The 21,247-nt window shown below is 40.6% G+C and overlaps 6 protein-coding genes and 1 long non-coding RNA gene across 11 annotated transcripts; 5 read left to right on the forward strand and 2 right to left on the reverse strand.

Annotated features, from left to right (window-relative positions):
- Nucleotides 1–279: 279 nt before the first annotated feature.
- On the reverse strand, nucleotides 280–1,313 carry Sec20 (vesicle transport protein Sec20). Its single transcript, XM_017161224.3, has 2 exons — nucleotides 1,154–1,313; nucleotides 280–1,090 (listed from the first exon to the last, which is right to left on the reverse strand). The coding sequence occupies exons 1-2, from the start codon at nucleotides 1,238–1,240 to the stop codon at nucleotides 488–490; spliced, it is 690 nt and encodes a 229-aa protein (XP_017016713.1). The 5' UTR covers nucleotides 1,241–1,313; the 3' UTR covers nucleotides 280–487.
- A 443-nt stretch (nucleotides 1,314–1,756) lies between these two features.
- Nucleotides 1,757–3,376, forward strand: dgrn (degringolade). 3 transcript variants are annotated; one of them, XM_017161216.3, is made up of 4 exons: nucleotides 1,757–2,119; nucleotides 2,200–2,512; nucleotides 2,570–2,674; nucleotides 2,746–3,376. In XM_017161216.3, exons 1-4 carry the CDS (start codon nucleotides 2,096–2,098, stop codon nucleotides 3,150–3,152), a joined length of 849 nt encoding a protein of 282 aa, XP_017016705.1. In that variant the 5' UTR covers nucleotides 1,757–2,095; the 3' UTR covers nucleotides 3,153–3,376. The 3 variants fall into 3 exon arrangements, with proteins under 3 accessions (XP_017016705.1, XP_017016704.1, XP_070143374.1); XM_017161215.3 differs by having other exon boundaries at nucleotides 1,759–2,119; nucleotides 2,182–2,512; XM_070287273.1 differs by having other exon boundaries at nucleotides 1,760–2,119; nucleotides 2,229–2,512.
- A 214-nt stretch (nucleotides 3,377–3,590) lies between these two features.
- glob2 (globin 2) lies at nucleotides 3,591–4,508 on the forward strand. Its single transcript, XM_017161242.3, has 3 exons — nucleotides 3,591–3,868; nucleotides 3,933–4,140; nucleotides 4,211–4,508. The coding sequence occupies exons 1-3, from the start codon at nucleotides 3,654–3,656 to the stop codon at nucleotides 4,415–4,417; spliced, it is 630 nt and encodes a 209-aa protein (XP_017016731.1). The 5' UTR covers nucleotides 3,591–3,653; the 3' UTR covers nucleotides 4,418–4,508.
- A 46-nt stretch (nucleotides 4,509–4,554) lies between these two features.
- On the forward strand, nucleotides 4,555–5,277 carry glob3 (globin 3). The gene is made up of 3 exons (XM_017161325.3): nucleotides 4,555–4,748; nucleotides 4,804–5,008; nucleotides 5,116–5,277. The coding sequence occupies exons 1-3, from the start codon at nucleotides 4,555–4,557 to the stop codon at nucleotides 5,275–5,277; spliced, it is 561 nt and encodes a 186-aa protein (XP_017016814.1).
- A 273-nt stretch (nucleotides 5,278–5,550) lies between these two features.
- LOC108070726 (facilitated trehalose transporter Tret1-2 homolog) lies at nucleotides 5,551–13,495 on the forward strand. 2 transcript variants are annotated; one of them, XM_017161323.3, is made up of 6 exons: nucleotides 5,551–5,688; nucleotides 10,614–10,728; nucleotides 10,790–11,005; nucleotides 11,633–11,818; nucleotides 11,878–12,122; nucleotides 12,180–13,495. In XM_017161323.3, exons 1-6 carry the CDS (start codon nucleotides 5,662–5,664, stop codon nucleotides 12,948–12,950), a joined length of 1,560 nt encoding a protein of 519 aa, XP_017016812.1. In that variant the 5' UTR covers nucleotides 5,551–5,661; the 3' UTR covers nucleotides 12,951–13,495. The 2 variants fall into 2 exon arrangements, with proteins under 2 accessions (XP_017016812.1, XP_017016811.1); XM_017161322.2 differs by lacking the exon at nucleotides 5,551–5,688 and adding an exon at nucleotides 9,761–10,051.
- LOC108070728 (uncharacterized) lies at nucleotides 10,174–10,927 on the reverse strand. The gene is made up of 2 exons (XR_001770563.2): nucleotides 10,788–10,927; nucleotides 10,174–10,712 (listed from the first exon to the last, which is right to left on the reverse strand). It is a non-coding gene; the product is annotated as an uncharacterized lncRNA (long non-coding RNA).
- A 2,775-nt stretch (nucleotides 13,496–16,270) lies between the features above and the next one.
- On the forward strand, nucleotides 16,271–21,241 carry LOC108070729 (facilitated trehalose transporter Tret1). Of its 2 annotated transcripts, none has more exons than XM_070287065.1 (4): nucleotides 16,271–16,417; nucleotides 19,403–19,572; nucleotides 19,694–20,107; nucleotides 20,170–21,241. In XM_070287065.1, the coding sequence occupies exons 2-4, from the start codon at nucleotides 19,431–19,433 to the stop codon at nucleotides 21,084–21,086; spliced, it is 1,473 nt and encodes a 490-aa protein (XP_070143166.1). In that variant the 5' UTR covers nucleotides 16,271–16,417; nucleotides 19,403–19,430; the 3' UTR covers nucleotides 21,087–21,241. The 2 variants fall into 2 exon arrangements, with proteins under 2 accessions (XP_070143166.1, XP_017016815.1); XM_017161326.3 differs by lacking the exon at nucleotides 16,271–16,417 and adding an exon at nucleotides 18,686–18,809.
- The last annotated feature ends 6 nt before the right edge of the window (nucleotides 21,242–21,247 follow it).

A 21,247-nucleotide genomic window follows, 5' to 3' on the forward strand; every position in this document is an offset into this window, starting at 1 on the left:
TAAGTGGGCCAACCAAATAGTCTCCCTTGTTATTCAGATTCGTAATCTCGAACAGACCAGCCATGCCCAATTTAATCGTCATCGTAGTGCTATGGATTCTGGCACTGACCGGTGTTAGCAGCAGATCTGTGTTTGACCAGCTTTTCCCAGGATCTGAAGGCTACTACTATCCACCCACTCCGGCGCAGCAGCCTTCATATCCTGGCTGGTACGACGGAGGCTACAGACAGCAGCAGCAGCGACCCCGACCAAAGGAGCAGCAGCGCTCGTACAAAGATATTTGCCGTGTGGTCAATACAAACGGATTTACTAATCCAGGGGCAGTACCCCGGTGTCCTTACTAGCCTGTATGCTGTATTTTGTTTACAATTGGAAGTTTTTGCGAAATAAATATAAATACACGGTGCTTAACAGGTATGGTCATGTGCTCATAGCTAATGCCTAGACCTTAAGCTAGGTAACAAAATGGGCTTCTTAGTAGTATTCTCTAAAAGAGCCGCTTCTGGACGATATAGAACACACATGCTAGGAATAGGCAAAACGCGAAGAATAACAACATCTTGTCAGTGCACTCGCGCCGTCCATACTTCTTTAAAAGTTTGCCGGACATGGTGATGGTGCCGGCCGTGTTGTGCAACTCGTCACTTGTGGCTTCCACGTTTTGCGACGAGGCCACTAGTGTCTCCAGCGTGACGGCACTCTTTTGAGTCGTCTCCGACAGGTGACGCGAAATGGCCAACATCTTCTCAGTAACGTCGTTCTCCTGCGAGACCATGCTGCCTTGGTTGTGACGCGCACGAGCTGTTGTCCGCTGGCGTAATTCGCTCTCGCCCGTTATGGCCATCAACTCCTCGCGATTGGCCTTCTCAATCTCAAGAATCGTGGAGACATTTGCCTTGCGGAACGCCTGTAGGGTCTTGGAGAACTGGTCTCGATGAGTGTCCACTTCCTTGGCGAGGGCTGCATCTGCCGTATCCCGTGCCCAGTCGTCCAGTCGCTCGATACTCTTCCGGATGGACGACAGCTTGGCGCGTCCAGTTTCATTCAGTTCCTCTAGTTCGGCGATCGACGTGCGGCTGTTCAGAATGTCCTGAAATATGTACGCAATTGGGGTATGTTGTATTGTTTTTATATGTAGTTTCGATCTGTTTACCTGTATAATGGCCTTGGCCTGCAGGTTGTTATCAATGAGATCCTGCCGGATGGACTGCAGCGTAAACGTGTCTTTGTCCGTGGCCATGACTGTGTTTATTTCAGAAAACTAATATTATTGTACTTTGACGCGTCAACAACAAGAGAACAGCAAAAACAGATGTTGTTGATTATCATATGTTTGATATGATAGAACGTTGTCACTGCAACGATAGCGATATCGATTTGCTATCGATTTTGAAACGGATGCAAAAATTACACCGACCAGGACGACAAATTTGTTTGGTCGAATGGGGGTGCAGATATATACAAGAAATTAAATAACAAAAGAACAAATAATAGTTAATAAATGATTTAATTATTATTAATTACAATTTTCGACATCTAGTAAATAAAAAATTAAAACTGCTCTAATAGCCCACTGTCTTCGATGAAAATAAGTTTAGTATTCCTATACGAATAAAATATCGGCAGCTACATATAATCTCTTTTGATATATTTAGTCATTGGCTATAATTGAAAGGGCAGGGTAGCTATAAATCAAAAGAGAAAAAAAAGGTAGCTATTGCTGTAGCTCTTCTGTCATTTAAAATTTTTATGGAACGGCTTTTGCCACTTGCCGATAGTTTCAGACGCATAAAAAATACCCTACAAGTCCAGTCCTTTATATAAATAAGCAGATCTAAAAAATAATCACGGTATTTCCTGGAATCACACTACTTTATATAGTGGAAACCAAGTATTTAGTACTGAAATATACAGTTGTAGCAGCTTATCGATAGCTTCTCAGCCGGGCAAGTTCCATCACGAAGAGGGCGAATGGCGGCGCGAATGCAATTTCACTAATTTGCTAATTCGAACACATTTACTACAGCTAAAAGAGATTCGTTTGAAAGTAAGGAAAATCCTGCCATGCATTGACCGGTTGATATAAGCCGGAAACATGTCTGACTCGTCTTTTGTTGAGGTAAGCTTTCCGGTTGTAGTTTGGAGACAGTTATTGAATTTGACGTCGGTTTCATTTATTAGATTTCATTTTCTGAACAGTCTGAATTAAGTCGCACCTACAATATCAGCACAGAGTTGTCTTCACCGAGTGCAAGCTTCGGTTCCAGCTCAAGTTCCTCCTCCCATTTTCCGAGTGACAGCATCGGTTCCAGCTCAAGTTCCTCCCATTCCCCGGGTGCCAGCTCGTCAGAATCCGTGCAGGATAACTCCTTTCGCGTGACTATGGACGAATCGCGCGACCAGTCGACTGATTTGGAAGGTGAATCGGACAACCAGTCTGCTGATTTTGTTCGTGAATCACTCAATCGGTCGAATGACCAAATTGCCCAGATGCTGGAGGACATTGGTTCCAGTAAGTCAAACGCAAGGGTCTCGTATAAGCCACAAACTACATAAATTGTTATTACAGTCACTCGTTATTGCGAGCAACTTGCCTCCCAGGTCGATAACAACTACGACCTAACCACTACCTCTACACCAACAATAATCCAAGGCAGGCGTCCTAGACTTGACGGTAAGTTCGAACTATGGGTCTTCAATTGCAGCCTTTTATTAATATTACAACATTTTGGTTTCTTCAATCAGTGACTCCAGTGGAAGTAATAGACTTGTCCAATTTCGAGTTTGCACCGCCAGCTCGCCCGCCGACAAATCGTACTCCTGATGCGGTGATCGATTTGTGCACCCCAGACAGATCATCTGCACATCGTCGCAGGTCCTCGCAGCAATCCACATCCAATGCTGTCGTTGTAGACCTCGACGATCCGTCGCCACCAAAGCGCACATGTCCCACATCTGACGAGTCCCAAATGGAGGAGTCTTACAAGTGTCCAGTGTGTCTGGAAAATGTGCGCAGGCGTGAGCCAGTGTCGACTAAATGTGGTCACGTTTTTTGTAAGGAGTGTCTCGTTGCCGCCATAAATAGTGTACATAAATGCCCTCTGTGCAACAAGAAGATGACAGTGCGTCAATTTTCCCGCATTTACCTGTAAGGTCGGCTCTGTGAGCCACATTAAGTTAAGTAAGATATATGGCATTCATTTATGTTAAGGATGGTAAAGATGTTCTGCTTAAGTTTCCCAGTAATCCGATTCGCAAGTTACAGCACAAAGAATGTGTAAAGAATTATTTCTGTAATTAAGAGAAATTAAATATTAATGTTTCCTAAACCAATGATAGAAGCTGTAAAAGATTAATTATAGCACAGTAACAACAATGTTTATTATTATATTTATAATTTGGGACCCATTTCAGCAAGGTAAGTGATCGCATTAACCGGCATGGTCAGGATAACATGAAGGCTTGGCTATCTGAGTTAAAAGTAAGACATCGCAGAGTCTTGATGAGAATAAATATGTTTGACCATAAACATATCATTTAAGAATAATATATTTTTTTAAATAAACCAACTGTAGCAAGCGGGTCATTTTAAATCTATTTACATCGAACAAAGTTCAGTCCTTGGGCCACAGAGATAAAATAGGGATTGTAAAATGAGTCAAACTAGCGTGAAACGAGGATCGGAGGAAAGTTTGGAGGATAAGCGGCACGTAGACCAGCCGGTGTATCCAAAGCCTTTACCGAAGCGAGATATAAGCTACAAAGTTGACGAAAATCAGTTCACCATGGCGGAGAAGGCGGCCCTGCGAAATGCCTGGCGTCTTATTGAGCCATTTCAGCGTCGTTTTGGCCAGGAAACATTTTACAGGTACCATAATTTAGTTCCAAAGTTTTCCTTTACCCCTTACACTTCTTTCCTGCAAATGGGTCAGATTCTTAACCGAACACGAGCATCTCATCGATTTCTTCAGGCGCGATGGCAAAATCAATATGAGCAAACTACACGGGCATGCCATGGCAATGATGAAACTGATGGGTAAGCTGATCCACAAGTTGGATATCAATCTGCAGTTCCGCCTGGCGCTGGATGAGAATCTTCCCAATCACATGAAGAATGGCATCGATTCCAGTTACATGAAGGTGTGCCAACGGAAAGGAAATGCTGCTCGAAAGAACTTCTATTTTCCTTTTAATTTAATTTATTTATTAGATGCTAGCTAGTGCCCTTAAGAGTTACATTATTGAGTCGTCGGTCATTGAGAATCACAAGTCCTGTACGCTGACCAGAGCCCTTAACCAACTGGTGCAGATTATAGGGGATTACGCACAAGTGCATGAAGCCAGAAAACGAGCCTTTTCCGTGGCCCTGAGGCAAACAATTATGGGATCCATTGATTCCCCAAAATCAAGTATTTGAAGTTGGCTTTGAAAGATCTCTCGAAAATATAATTATATTGGGCAGTCGTTCGATGTGTTAAATGTTAATATTTAATTTTTGAATTCCTTAATTGCCTTTATTATATTTTTTTTATTTTTAAAGCGAAATTACCAAAAATGAGTGGTGATGAAATAAAGAATTCCCGCTTAAATAGAGCTAGTCTTATATATCCAAAACCTTTGCCTGAAATAAAGTTAGGCCCGGTTATGGATGGTATAGGATTCACGCTGAGCGAGAGATTAGCTTTGAGACGGGCATGGAATTTAATCCGACCATTTTCGCGTCGTTACGGTCAGGATGTGTTTTACACGTAAGGCGGCTGTAACTGAAGTCACTCCTACAATATACATTATTATTTTGTACAGATTCCTAAATAAGGAATTTTGGGGTATTAAAAAGTTCGGTAACGGTACGGAGCTGGATTTGAAGACTTTACACCAGCATGCGTTGAAGTTCGTACGCTTCATTGGAGTCCTGATCGACGAGCAGGATCCAATAATGTATCAGCTAATGATCAGCGATAATAATGTGACTCACAGTCGCTGTAAAGTGGGTTCCCTGTATATTGGGGTAAGTTCAATGCTTAAAAGGCTGTTAAAAATCCATATCCTTTTGACAGCTTTTGATTTGGGCTCTGTAAATTAAGGATTTTGTTTTTTTATTGGTTTATTCAATAGAAGCTGGCCAAGGCTTTGGTGGACTATTTGCTGCATGCATTAGAGAAAGTCAGCTCCCCCACGCTGGAGCGAGGCTTCAACAAACTTGTGGAGAAGTTCGAGGCCTACCAGGACAACCAAAGGAAGGCCAGCACCTACGGTCGCCTGAGTACGTTTCACTAGCAACTATTGGACTACAGACTCATCCATTGAACTACATATACGATTCCCGAGGAAGACGGAATTATATCGGCCTCTGCTGCTGCCACTGCCTCTGCCACTGTCACTGCGATATCAGGGCTCTTTGTATCAGCCTCTGTCGCAGTCGCAGTTGCCGTCGCAGTCGCAGTCGCCGCTGATGGCGATTTTCGTTTAGCTGCTAAGCGCCTTTCCTTGGAGAATTTCAGTTTTGCCCCGACGCTCATAGCGCTCATTCCGCACGTTTCGATAGTTTAAGCGCTTCCGCGAAATTTCAACCGATCACAGTAATATATCAACTGAATATAAACCCATAGATAGCCAGTGAAATATTTAAGTTAACCCCTTTTCATCACTGTGTCTCAAAGGATGGTGGCCAACGAGGACATAAAAAAGGTACTACAACTTTTGGGTTGCGTTTCAATTCGAATATATCAAACTCTAAATCAGACCTGCGTGTTCAAGATAGGCCAAATTTATAGCCCACGATTATATAAAACAATAAACTAGATTTGGCCAAGGCCTACGATTATAATATATTTATAGAAAAATCTAAAGATTATCTAGTTGGTAATCATTTGTTGGTTTTTTTAAAAATTAAATTAGGGAACAAATTTTAATACTAATACCTTTGGAAATTAAATTACATATTTTTAGGGGATCTTATATTAAGTGACATAAATTTGGCATAAATTAAAAATATTATACAATCTATGGTACTAAGGTGATCTGTCTTGTTAATAAGTACACTTAAATTTCGGCTACCAGTTCAATAACTGACCACTTAAATTTGCATTTATTGTCATAATCTTGACTTCTGCTATTAATCAAATTTATTAGGTAATGATTGGGAAACGATTTCCAAGTGGGCAGCAAAAATATCTAATCAAAATATCCCCTGCCGAAGGGGTTTACACAAAGCTCAAGATTTATAGGTCCTACCATCAACAGTTTTGTTTACGGATACAGCTGGTTGCCAAGACTTCATACGGCTTCTTATCAATGCTATTAACCACATTTTAGAGCTAGCTTAGGATTCTGAAACCCTTAAGGATGAAGAGTTTTGTACTTGGGGTTGCCACTGGCCCACTGTCTTGCCCTTGGCTCTGGGACAGACTATGCACATTTCTGCTAAACAATTGCCGTCAAGTGATCCGTCAAGTGGCTCTTACCAAACGATTCGATCGGGCATTAGGAAGTCGTATTGCCATAATTGAGTGCCAGGGGCCAGGAGGCTCTTATCGGAGGGAGTGGGGTCTATGGGACCATAAACACGCTCAAGATTTTTGGGGTGGCCATCGAGAGGCGTGCGTTTCACGCAGCCACTAACTGCTTTCGATAACGCCCAAATTTAAAGACCACCTTTGAGCGTGACGATGGCCTTTTATTTCAGATTTAGGATTTAAAGAAAAAAAAAAACACCGTTTCCAGTCGTTCGCGTGAATCATGTACCAGCCAATTGATAAGGATAGCGTTTATGTATTTTTTTGTTCAGGCTACTACTCCTCCATATTGCTGGCGCACTTTTATCAAGTCGGAACAGTAGAGCAATAATCGCAGTAGCAATATAGTATAATGTACATAGCTTACGTCGCGTGCCCATCGCTTTTTGTTGTTTATGTTCTCGGGACATGTTTACGCTGGGTTTATCTAGCTTGCACTGATTGTTGGGAAACAGAAAAATACAAAATAATAATATTTACATATCAATAGGTTTCGGCATATCATGGTCAAAGGTTTCCGCTAAAATGTAATGAATGTAAAATGCAAATATTGCAGATCTTCTAAGGAGATTTGAAATTTCTTAAGCAATACAATTGTACAAAGAAGAACATGTTGAGTCAAAGTAAGGTTGTTGCCTTAGTCATAATTGCAAGGATATATCTGGGTCTTATTAAAAAAACTGAATGACTTTATTTTTTTATGAGTAAAACAAACGGGTATATTTATATGTGACTTGGGTTATCTTTGAGGTTTTGTAGGACTTCCAGCCTTAGTCAAAAAGTTATAAATACATTTTCCAAGTCTGATTAAAAAACCCTATGACTTATGTATTTTTTATAAGTACAAATGAAAACAAAGTGCATTTCTATATTTGGATTATCTTTGATGGTATTCTCTCTCTCTCTCTCTAATTTAAATAAATTGTTTAATTTTTAAAACATTAAGGGTAATACATACAACTCCTTACCAGCTAGCTTACAAGCCCTATGTAAGGTTATAAATTATCCACATAATCTGGAAAGGATTTACCTAATATAGAACCCAACATCAGCGTTTACACATAGCGTTGTTTATGGTCGCCAAAAAGTTGGCAACGTTTTGCAAATTACTTTACAAGTTAACGCCGAGTATTTTTGTATTAATAATTAATTTTGTATTTGTATTAATACTCCCCTCCTAGTCACACAGAGAAGCTTTCCTAATTAAAATAAATGCCTTTTTGCTTAGTTATAATAGATTTAGAATTCGGCAGCCTGATCCTCCTATTGCAAAGTCCAAAGGAGTAGGAGCTTGTTTATCCTTAGGGACTACATTTCCTTTAGGATTAACTACTATGGTACACAAACGTACATCACTTAAGATGACATTTTATTGCGGGTACTTTATTTTCATAGCATATTTATAAGAGTATTCAAATGGATAGCACACCTTGAAACTGAACCGGTAGCCACAGGTAAACAATTCCCCGCGGCAATATCGCTTTAATTACCGCATGGCCAATGGACTTGAGCAAATTAAGGGAATTGCGTCAATAAAAGAAATTGTGCAGTGGCACAGTCGTAATAAAGACAAGGAAAATGTGGGCGTGTAAGCGGAAACATTGAACATAAAAGCACACCCTCGCCCCTTGAGCCTAATGTATATGCATGCAAGACTATAACCCGACATTGGCCAAGTGCATTGCAACGACGGGCCTCCCAAAGGCAAAAACAAGGCGCTCGATGAACTTGGCGTCGGGAAAACAGAGAAAAGCGGCTGCTAAGCAATAACAACAACAAAGTAAACAGAGCGGAGCAAACGGCGCAAACTAATTAGCATGTGATGTGGATGAGTAGAATGAGAGCGTCCATCAGTGCACTGGCACAAAAATTGTCAACTTATCTCTCAATATTTGAACAATGATATTGCTTAAAATAAATTTAAATGAATTGCTAAATAAATCTGGGGTTCTATATTGAGGTTTCGATATTTCGAATTTGAAAAGTATACAATTTTGGAAGAAACCATATTTTCATGTAGTATAAGGTAAGAGTGATCTTTCAGAAACGTCTGATCATACCAGTTGAGATTATAGAATCGAGTTTTAAATTCTTGATTTGACAACTATGATTTTTCAGTGCACGCCGGTGGGTGTGTCTAATGTCCGGTCTCTCTCTTTATCGCACGATCTCGCTCTCAACCGGCGGCTGTTCGACTTGTTTTGGGTGTGAATGCGGCGACAGGTTTCTTTTGGCATGCACTTGACGCCATTTAGGCGTACGTGTTTTCCTTTATAATTAAACATTCCATTTTAATATGCTTTTGAGCGGCCGCTTGCACTTCCATTAAGGATTCTATTTTATACGGTTGATTTTTGGGGCCTGTAATCTAATTGGAGACAAGTTTCTTTCCATTTATGGGCGGCGAATAATACCTGATCGATTCAGGTATCGAAACTGTTGTTTGGCAAGTGCAACGACAAACGCATCGCAGTGCATTAAGCAATTTAAATTTAACTGACGAGCGAACTGTCGGAAGTATTTCTTTGCTTGGACTTTGTTCGGCTCAGGTGCGGTGGCGTATGCGTAATATTTTCGTTTAAATTGATCATCTATTGACGAACAATTCAAATGACAACGTATATCAGTTTGCGAGCTATCTTTACAGTATATTGGGATATATTCTATTCTGTTTATCAATTCAGATCGGTTGCGGTGGCGTATACGTAATTTATGCGTGGAGCTGTTCTAACTGATTTCAATTCGTAAAATATTTCTATATCATTGCATTTTAGTTGTAAGACTTTCAAGGAAGTATTTTCTGTAGCATTTAACGAAAAGGGAATTTAAATAATTACATTTTATTCATTGATTCCCAAAGGATCCCTTAGGGACTTTTTATAATTTTTAATCTTAACAGGTTGAGGAAAACTTAGATAGGATTCCTGAATTACTCACAAGATGAAATTGTGCAGTAAACTCTTTGATTCTAGCAGGAAAATATACTTCTAACAGGTTGTAATATTCGTTCTCCAAATGACACCCCCTCGTTTTCCCAAAATCCATTTGTCTCTGACGTAAAACAAAAGATTCGGCTGCAGTCGATGCGCGTAATCTGCTGGCAATCAAACGAAATGCCAACACAAGCGCCAGATAAAATAAAATAAAAGAAGAATCCTAGGCAAAATAGAGGAATTTTCGCCAAGATCCGAGATGAAAATACGTTTTCTCAAAGAGTCCAACGTTTCAGTCGTCTCGAGGTGCTCGCACGAGACAATCCACTGCCCCCAGGCTGTGGCTAAAATTAGCGGAAAAATCAAAACAATCCGTTTCGTTAAGATAATTAATGACACGGGATAAAAATAAGCGGAATATAAGCCAATATATACAAACCATAAAATAGTGTTTTTTACAACAACAAAGTGTCATACACTTTGGCACAGTGCGTTGTTTCTGCGAGATCGTCTTATATAAGACGTCCGTAAAGAACCCGGAAATCGGCCAAGTGGCGAATGGATTCAGAAAAAGTGGTTCGCGCAATGGCACGTTGGTGGCAGGTAAAGAAAAGTGTCAAGAAAAAAAATAAGAAAGAATTTCGTAATTTTAAGAGTATCCAGAAATAACTGTGCAATTTCGAACAAATTTAATTTTAAAACACTCAAGTGAAAAAAGAAATTAATACAATTATAACAAAGTTCCTTAAATTTATTAACGTCAAAAGTGTACTTAGAGGTCTATATCACTTATTAAAGCTTTAAATTTAATTTATTTTTATTTCTTTCGTTTTGTTACTTTCTCTTAAGAAGATTTTTAGCTTCGTTAATTTTTTGCTTTGAAGTTTCTTTGGCATTGCTTATTTTTTGCCTGGATGTTTCTTGAAATTGTTAGCTGACATCGCCAAGTGTTGGAATTTTTTTTAAGGTTCGGGCTACTTTTATACAGGTGTAAATTGTTTTTAATGCTGTCCAAATAGTTGTGGCAACATACGTAATTATTGTAACAAAAAGTGCAAAGACAGAGGCAATTGTAATCATTTTGAAAGTAATCCAGGAAATTCCCCTTCACCAATACCTAGAATTTATGTTTAATAAACATTAATCCAATCTATTTTCATTACAGACTGTTAGTCAGGAGGATGGCGATCCAAACTCTCACAATCCAATGCTCTATGATCCCCTGCAGGATGGTGTGGTGAAGACTTCAAAAACCCGTCAATATCTGGCGGCGTTAATAAGTAAGAAAAATCGACGGTTATTTGCTACAATGGAATGGTTAATTAACAAATATATTTACAGTTTGCTTGGGTGCGGTTGCTGCAGGTACTGCTTTGGCCTGGACGAGTCCAGTTCTGCCCAAGATTACGGCTAATGTTAACAGCACAGCGATCACCAACTCAACTATTGGTAACTCGACAATTGGTAACTCCACAATTGGTAATTTGACTATTACCAACGGAACGACTCCCACTCCGTTGCCCAGTGATGACCGCCTTCAACTGACTGTCGATCAGAGTGAGTTCCCATTTTTATAAACTTTCCATTTGCAAAGAGTTAACTCAATTGCATTGATAAAACTATTCTTAGACTGCATTGATAGCCCAGTAAAGAGCACCTATCAGTGTTGACCAAATGTACTGTACTTAGACTTAGGCGGGAAAGGTAACTTGGTAAAATCTTTACTGAGAAAATTAAGAAAATATTTAAGCTCAGTTAACTTAAATAAAATTATATAATTTGGATTGTTAGTCAAATAAAAATGCGAATACCTTCAATACTGCCAAGGAGACAGAAATAGGTATAAAGGGAAAGACCGACATGGGTTTTTTTTAATATGTATATATACTTAATTCTCAGACAGTTCTCCTTCACCTTGCCCTTTACCTAAAATTCAAATAGCCGCTTCAGATTAGATTAAAACCCTGGGGAAGAACCGAATCGTTTCCAATTGCTATAAGCTCCATGTACAAATTATTGAAATATTATCTGCCTTGCAGTAACAAGTGGTTAGGACCTACGCGGAATACTAGCTATAGATAGTGAAGATAACAATGTCCTACATACAGATAATACGTCATTGCTAATGGTTATTTGGGTTAGATACCTGTGATTTACGTTTGTAATTGGTTTTCATTTTTGCAGCAACATGGGTCAGTTCCCTGCTGGCTATCGGTGCCTTCCTCGGAGCCCTTCCCAGCGGATATATAGCGGATACAATCGGCAGACGGTACACCGCCATGGTCATGGACGTGCCTTTCATTTTGGCCTGGATTTCAATTAGCTTTGCCCAATCGGCCGGCTGGCTCTACGTGGGCAGATTTCTGATTGGTAAGTGATACTATATATTACACTGAACTTAAGCTTGTTTAATTTGGGATTTATCCTAGGTATTTCCACGGGCAGCTTCTGTGTAGTGGCTCCCATGTACATATCGGAGATTGCAGAGACGAGCATTCGAGGCACCTTGGGCACTCTGTTCCAACTGCTCCTCACGATCGGCATTTTGTTGGTGTATGTGGTGGGATCGATGGTCACGTGGCAAACCTTGAGCATGCTCTGCCTTTTGATACCCATTGCTCTGTTCTGTGGCCTGCTCATCCTGCCAGAGACCCCAGTCTATCTGCTTAAGAAGGTTAGTGAGCTGGGAATATACATATTTTGGACTTAGCTGATCCCTCCCACCTTGCAGGGTCGCCGTTCCGAGGCCGCTCTCTCGTTGAAATGGCTGTGGGGCCGCTACTGCGACTCCCGTAGTGCCATCCAGGTGATCCAAAACGATCTGGATCAAACCGTAGCAGACGCCTCTGTCATGGACCTCTTCAGCAATCGTGGCTCCCGTAATGGCCTAATAATCTCCGCACTTCTGATGGTCTTCCAGCAGTTTTCGGGCATCAATGCGGTGATCTTCTACACGGAGTCGATCTTCCAGTCGGCGGGAAGCTCCCTCAATGCTTCGCTCTGCTCCATTATCGTGGGTGTGGTGCAGGTGATCATGACCCTGACTTCATCCCTGCTTATCGAGAAGGCTGGACGCAAAATACTGCTGATCTTCAGCAGTACGGTGATGACCATCTGTCTGGCCATGCTCGGCGCCTACTTCAACATGAGTAATAGTGGCAAGGATGTGTCGGCCATCGGCTGGTTGCCCCTGCTCTGCGTGGTGCTCTTTATTATCAGCTTCTCGGTGGGATACGGCCCCATTCCCTGGCTAATGATGGGCGAACTCTTTCTGCCCGACGTCAAGGGCATCGCCGTTTCCCTCACTGTCATGCTGAACTGGCTGTGCGTGTTCGTGGTGACGAAATGCTTTAGCTCCATGAACGAGTCGCTGGGTTCGGATGTCACCTTCTGGTTCTTCGGAACCTGGATGGCATTGGCCACTATTTACGTGGCCATTGCCGTGCAGGAGACGAAGGGCAAGAGTGCTAGCCAAATCCAAAACTGGCTCAGTGGTCGCTAGGTAGCCCGCAAGGGTATCCTGGATTTTAGAATAGTCTAGCTAAATGCCATTACACTCGTAGGTGAATAAGCCGGAAAAACAAGGAATGAGATAGATAAATACCTTTGTAAATGAGATAAGATCCAGATTACATATATTAACTTGGGATGTAAAAGGAAGAAATCCTTGGGATCTATCTTTACAAGAATGCTTACTACTTTGTGTACTTTGTATATTTCAAAAATGCAAGCTAATACATTCTTCTCATATGCTCGCAAAGGTAATAATTGGGATCCGAGGACATTATCACGCAAAAAGTACAATTAAACATATCTATGTTATAGCATGTGCCTTATGTTTCAATTGACTTTCACGCTTACATTAAGTGTAGTGCAACTAGTTCCTAAGTACTCATTTCCGAAATGATTTGATTTCGCCCTTAAAAAGAAAACTCGCCACCTTCTCTTTTTTGTAGATCGTTTTTGTTGTAAATAAATATATTTGTTAAGATGGCAAAGACATGTAAATTATATACAGAAATAAATGCACATATATTTGATAATAAACGTAAGCTGTTCGTACAGAAGGGCACTGTGTTCGTATGGCAGACTCATAGTGATAACCCCAGGGGCTCGTATACGCCCCTAAAACGGGGTTTGACCATTATCAGGCCTCTCCGGCGATCGGGTGGAGGTTGGCGACAAGCCACGCCTACACTTGGCGCCAGAACTCTCCACCGCCCATCTCCGCCTCTTCCGCCTCCATGGTCAGTGTGAAGGTCATCGTCGGTTGATTGATTGATCGACAACGGAATCGCCAGATCGACGCACAAAAAGCAAATTGAAATCGTGCCAGCAGCTGTCTCGCTTTTGCATTTGCATTAGATTGCCGGTATTTGTACAGTAAGAAAAGTTGACAAAGTATCTTTAAAATCTGTATTAGAATATCTTCATTATTTTGAATACTCAGATGGATTATTTATGAATATTTTTGATTACATATAGTTGCTTCCCTTACAAAGAAAAATAATAAATATTGAACTAAGCACTTCTAAAGAAAATCTTAATAAAAACATTTAATATTTTCCTTATGGTTTATATATTATGCATAATACCTGGGCGGAATATAATCAAATATTCTAGTAATCCCCAAAATAATATTTATAAAAATAAATATTTAATTAATGTTACTGCGAATTATCCAACCAGCTTTCCTGTCATATGTTTCGTTGGGTGTATTTAAATATTTATCGCAATTACAGGAAGCCCATCGAAGTCCGTATTTGCTTGGATATTTGCTCACATGCTCAACAGGTTGTCGACAATCAGCGATATATGTTTGCGGGCAGCAAATGGAAAAGTGGGATTGATACTGTCACTGGGAATCATTAGGTGTAGTTGAAAGCCGGCGCCTATACTAGTTGCATCTGCCATTGGACGTTCGAGTGCCTGGTAAATAAATCGATTGGTTTGAATGGGTTTCGGATTAGGTAGGACAATATAAGGTTAATTTATGTCAACAAAAACCAGTAAGTATATAACCACTCCATAGTTTCAATGGGCAATAAATGTTAATAATTAATAAATAAAATGATAAGCTATTCTTAACTATAGAAAATTATATTTTATCCTTGTGAGAAGATTCATTATATTTTTGGTAGGTCGTCTTTGTCACAACTCTCTCTGTGTGTTATGTATTTTTATCTTGCAGTTGGAAGGTGGGTTTTTCGGCAGCTTATCATATTTATGATTAAATATTACACATTTATGGAGGGAATTGTACATTCTCACACCATATTGGTAACCTACTTTAGGTAGACATAAATACAATCTGCCTTATCAATCCAATAATTGTTTACCAAAAAATGTCAGGTTAGTGAAAAATGTTAAAAATGGAATGAGAACTTGTTGTCAAACTGTCAACATCACGAGCCTCTCGTTGCCGAGATTGGGTTTATTTATATGCGTACGTTACAGAAATCATTAATGCTCATTTTTGTTAATTAAAATGCTGCCAAGACTGCATAACCAGTTTATAAAAGCATCCGTTTTTCCTTTATGTTATATTTGAGATCCCACATTAACTTCACTTTCAGGAGGTAAATTAAGCATTTCAGGTACTGATTGTGATTCCCATGTATATCATATTGCTTGTTCCGGTCGGCGTTAACCAGAATTCCCACTTCCCTGCCGTCGATATAATATAATAAGCATTTCGGTTGCCTACCCGGGAGACATTTCAATTAGCAGATGTGTGCGGCACGGCACGCACGTTACTGGCCGACTAGCCAAGCGACTTAATTGCGTATGTACTAACTGTATCGATAAGCCATCGGAATAAGTCAATCCCCCCGATCGGGTCCGGTGCATGCTAATTAACTTCCTCAAAGCTGTGATTCACACCACGCGCTATCGACTCTCTGCCGTAGATCACTATCGGCCAAATTACTCTACAGTTTTCCACGGCACAGTCCGGAACTAGAGGTCTATGAACACCTTAACAGAACTTTAAATGTGTTTTTATATGTCTGTTTATTTTTCATTGTCAAAAAAGGCTGCGAGAGCGTGCACTGTACAATTGTCGACTAGCCAGACCCAGACAAAGCGTTGATAAAAATATAAAAAATTTCGAGCTCAACTCTCTCAACTGAGTTCGGTTCAACAATCGCGTTTAATTCGTTATGATAGTGGCTCATGTCTGCGATATGTCTGGTACTAAACCAAGTACAGTGCTACTTCGATATATGTAAAATTATTTAGATTTTAATGAAAGTATTTAAATTCTTATTCTGATTAGATGCAGCACTAAGAAGACGGTTTTAAATGTTATTAGCAAACTAGTTAAGAATATCTAAATCTCAAGAACTATAACATTTAGAGCCACACATATCTTTGTAAATATAAGCAAAAATTTATAAAAAAATCACAATAAAAACTATATTCTTTAGAAAACAAATTATGATTTTTAAAGCAGCTTTGATTTAGGAATAAGCAAGAACATTGATCCTTTTAAAATATAGAAAAAAAAGAGCCAAGAAGAAGTATGCAGTAATTTGGCAGTCATTTTCATTGATAAAGTGTTACGTTTCGCTAACAAATATCATTTAGCTTAGTAAATATAAATTAGCATCCTATTTTACTGAATCTTGACTGTACTATGCTCTAGTTGTGGCGATTGTGTGCGAGAGCTTCCTCTATATTGTAGAGAAAAGTATTATCTAGACGCACTTGCGACTAAGCAGACTCTGCGAGTATAAATACATCTGTCATAATTCCGCGGCTCAATTTTTGCAAGCCCAACACAAAAGCGTCAAAACACTCGCGGACCGTCATCATTTCAATTCCGGCCGCCCATCCAAACAGTTAGCTCTGATCTCCGTGTAGTCAGATACTAAATTAATTTTCACATTACCCGAACACCGCGACCTAGTCCTATCCGAGAGTGTTTCATTGATCGCCCACTAATTGATAAGTTCGGCTTCAAAATGGGTGAGTCGTCGGCCTAGTTAATAAGTGTTGGTACTAGAAGAGTGTTTGTTTTTTTGATAACCAATAATTGTTTACCCCGCTGCCGCCGACTGCTGATAAATTGATCATCGAGTGTCGCCTTGAATTATTATAAATATCAAATATGTATAATTATATGTTTTGCTGCTCCGATTAGGGCCCACACATAGCCATTATCGCACCAGACATGAGCATAGGTAGTGGCCCAATGGTTTCCCGAATGCAACCTAGTTACCAATTTCATTAGTTTCCATCTGATGTCGTAGCGATCGAGCCACCAAATTGTTGTGCTGTATTAGAGTAGGTGCCCTTTAATTAGTTAATAGTGAAAAATAAGGATAAAGGTTTTGAAAGTGTCCAATTTAAAGAATTATTTACAAAGATGATAATTGTGTGTTGTTATGGTTCTGTTCTTACGATAAATACTAAGTTTTTAACGTCTGCAGATTTAAGGGAATTATTATATGACAATCTAAATTTAGAAAGTCATTTGTTAATATATTATTAACAAAAAGTTCATATAATTGTTTTGAAGTCACAATAATTGTATTCATATTTTGATAACTGAAAATAATTTGGTAACAGAAAATAATCACCATTTTAGTCAACACAGCTTACAATATGTGCATATATTTGGATTACAAAAACTTTCCTATTACAGATATTTTGATATATACTAAACACACACTTATCCATGTGTTATTATTTTTTTGTTAATCCTACAATTCTCTACAAATTGATTAAATATTGACAGTTACTTCTATATTAAGCATACAATAAGATCAGAACTTAGAAACACTCTGACAAATAAAAGGTCCCCTATAAAAAGTAGAAAAGCAGCGGAAAGTTTCTGACATTATTACCAATGCTATTTACGTTTTCTTCCAACTGATAGGTTAAGAAGTTTAAGATAACCTTACCGGGAAGAAGTTTATAAACTGCGGTGTCCAAATTATTCCAAAAGCTAATAAAAATCCGGTCAAGATAAGTTTAAATAATCAAATTGTAGGTGCTTCAACAGAGATTAGAAAAATCTGTTTGAATTATTGCCCAAAACATCAGCGTTGGAATTCGTTCAATTAGGGCTATAAATTAATGACGCTTAAAACTCTGCTATAAGGTTCATTCACAAATTAAGGAGTTCGCTGGTACTGAACAGGAAGTTGTACGTTTTTTGGAATGCCAAGTAAATACTACAACTGCTTTTGCGTAACTCTAAAAATAATTACAACCTTTATTGATGTGTGGGATTATGCCATAAACATTGCACCACAGGGGATAATTTTTAAGTGTTTTATTAAATTCTGTTGAGTGCCCAGGTGTTTCTTGAGATACTTATACCCCAAGCAGATATGACAATCGCTGCTGTTATGAGAGCCTTTCACATCCCCCTCACGTGTCTCTGGGCTTGGCCACTGTAATTGTGTCAACAACTTATAGCTGGAACTAACAAAATAACTCAAGGACACCAGCGCCAAAGTGCATCAGAAATTACTCAAGAATTATTAATCATAATCAAACTATATTTTACGCAATCGGAGGGGCCTTTGTTTTTGGTTGTCCAATGTAATTCAGAGTGTCAGTGGATGTGGCCACTTATAGATTGCGGCTTGGCTCTAAACCCTTAGAAAAAAGGCAATACCTCCTATAGGAGGTATACATTTATACACTGCAAATAATTATTCTAGTAAAGTTTAGAAAAAGCGGAACAAAAGTGCATCTATTTTTTACTATAAAATCAATTTAAAATTAAATAATTACATATATTTTTGATATTGTAACGAGTCCAGTATAACCTTTACAAGTACATATTTTTTTCGAGTATTTTGGGATTGAAGTGAGGTAGCAAGGCGGACGCCCTTTCGGCGGCGGGTCGAACAAGCAAACAAATTGAGATTGGGGCACCGATTCCGCTGCAAGACCTTATCACATTACAACTGCAGGAATACTTACTATATGGGCCAGTTCAAGTGCAAAAAGCACACAAATAGCTCAACTCAACTGCGACCAAAACAACCGGCTCATCGCTGCAACAAAAATAAAACTAAGATGACAGAGAACGAGTATCGATGGGAGGGAATCCAGCTCCGATGATACTGCACTACCACTACCGACTGTAAATGGGATTGCCATGGAATGGCAGGCGCTTCCCTGATAAGATAATGCACGTGTAAGAGAGCTCGTCAATTCGAGTGTCGATGTGAGCATTATTGGCTGTGTATTGGCTGCCATATAAGGGGCAAAATCTTTAAATTCGCGCGATTCCGCGATCCGGACATCATTACAGTTCTCTAGTGAGACCCCAGCGGCTTCATCGTTAATTAAGGATCCTGCGCGAGTGTGGGATTTACTTCGTTTTGAAGGATTTTTTTCTGTAAGCGTGTGCAAAAGTGAACAGCAAACTATATTCTATATCAGCATCGAACTGCTTAATATTCCCCCGAATGCCGCCGTGCTCTAATGATTGCATAAAACTGCGAAAAGTGTCAACCGTGATTACATGAACAATTACGGCAAATAGTAATCAGCAACTCAATTGCGACAGAAAAATAATTTGTATTAGCTTCGTCAGTGGCGCAATTAATTTTATTTTGTACCTCATCGCGTTAAATCATTATAATTAATGTTGTTTAACAATTAATTTCTGCTGCCCAAGTAGTATCGCCCAACGGCAGTTTAGATTTTCCCAGCTAATGCTCTGATAACGTGATGGTTTTAAAATTATCAGATATGGCGACAAAACTCCTAGTGAACGCGATACAGTGGAACTTTATTTGGCTTCCTCGCACATATGGCTAGCATGAGTCACGCCGTCCAAGAAACCGGGCTGGGAATGCTGGCCACGGGCAGGGTCAATTTTCTGGCCATTTGGACTTACAAGCGATTGAATTACAAATGGGGATAGCATCATTAATCCACGTCAACTGAATCTCTAATGAGGAACTTTCGCTTTTCCACTGCTTACAGCTGCCACCGTACCCGCTACACCAGCCAGATGCCCTCGCTAAGGGAAGAGGAGAGCAGTGCCAAGTACTCCTATACGGAAGTCAGTACGTTTCAGATAAGCGAAAGAAGCACTCGAAATATGGCGCCCGAGCCGGTCAAGTCGGGTCGTATTTTCCTAGCTGCCGTGGCAGGTGAGTTTATGGCTAGTGGAGCGGTATTTATGAGGCCCTCGAACAAGTTATTAATAATTTAACCTTAGAAATATTAAAAATGTTTACTAAAACTATACTTTTTCACTTCATACTTTCTCAGCAAACTTAGCCGCCTTTGTGGTCGGCACCACCCTCGGCTGGACCTCTCCTATCGGCCCCAAGCTCAAGAGCGAGGACACCTCAGACTCCCCGCTAAGCAGACCCATAACAGCCGATGAAGATGCCTGGATCTCATCTCTGATTGCCATCGGAGCACTGGTCGCCCCCTTTGCCGCCGGCCCGCTGGCAGATCGCATTGGTCGGAAGTGGGTGCTCCTTTCCAGCAGTCTCTTCTTCGTCCTGGCCTTCGGCTTGAATATGGTGGCCTCTGAAGTTTGGATCCTCTACCTGTCCCGCCTCGTGCAAGGTTTCGGTGTCGGATTCGTGATGACGGTGCAGCCCATGTATGTGGGGGAGATTTCCACAGATAATGTGCGCGGAGCCACCGGGTCCTTGATGCAGCTCTTCATCGTTGGTAAGTTTGATTGGGAAAAATTAAGAAATTATGTTAACCAATTAGTTTTTCCTTCTTCTCAGCTGGAATTCTTTATGTATACGCCATTGGACCGTATGTATCCTACCAAGCTCTTCAGTGGTGCTGCATCGTCGTGCCTGTAGTCTTCGACGCTGTCTTCTACATGATGCCCGAAAGTCCGTATTTCTTTGCGGGCAAAGGACGTAAGTCTGAGGCTCTGAGATCCCTGCAATTCCTCCGGGGCCAGAGTGCCGAGGGCGTGCACGACGAGATGGCCGAGATCCAGGCCTCCGTGGAGGAGGCCATGGCCAGTAAAGGCACCATAATGGATTTGTTCAAGAACGCAGGCAACCGAAGGGCGCTGTTCATCTGTTCTGGCTTGATCTGCTTCCAGCAGCTGTCCGGCATCAATGTGGTGCTCTTTAACAGTCAGTCCATATTTGAAAGTGCAAACACCGGCCTAGACCCAGCGGTTGCCACCATTATCATTGGATGCGTGCAGGTTGCCTCCTCGGGACTCACACCTTTGGTGGCCGATCGTTTGGGCAGGAAGGTGATGCTGCTGACCTCATCCAGTGTGATGTCCCTTGGGCTGGCGGCCCTGGGATACTTTTTCTATATGCAGCTTGTAAAGAACGACATCTCCAGTGTGTCTTGGATGCCAGTGCCGGCGCTGATCGTCTACAATATAGTCTACTGCACTGGCTTCGGACCCCTGCCCTGGGCGGTGCTCGGTGAGATGTTCCCGGCCAACATCAAGTCGGCGGCCTCGTCCCTGGTAGCCAGCACCTGCTGGACGCTGGGTTTCCTGGTCACCTATTTGTATCCCAGCCTTGATGCCCTCGGTTCCTACTACGCATTCTGGCTCTTTGCCGGCTGCATGGTTGTGGCCTTCTTCTTCGTCCTGTTCATTGTTATGGAGACGAAGGGTCTGAGCCTGCAGGAGATCCAGGATCGACTCAATGGAAAGCGCAACTAGGAAGCAGAGATCCTGAGTTTGCCTACATCCGCTCGTTGATGTGCAAGTATTTTATTGGTTAGGTTTTAAGTCTAAACTCAATTGTTACATGTTTGCCTGTTAAAACAAAGAAACTCTAGAGATAATAATAATTAAAAATATAAAACTAAAGAAAATGCTTT

The sequence above is a fragment of the Drosophila kikkawai genome, chromosome 3R, assembly GCF_030179895.1.
Source record: "Drosophila kikkawai strain 14028-0561.14 chromosome 3R, DkikHiC1v2, whole genome shotgun sequence".
NCBI classification, from domain to species: domain Eukaryota; kingdom Metazoa; phylum Arthropoda; class Insecta; order Diptera; family Drosophilidae; genus Drosophila; species Drosophila kikkawai.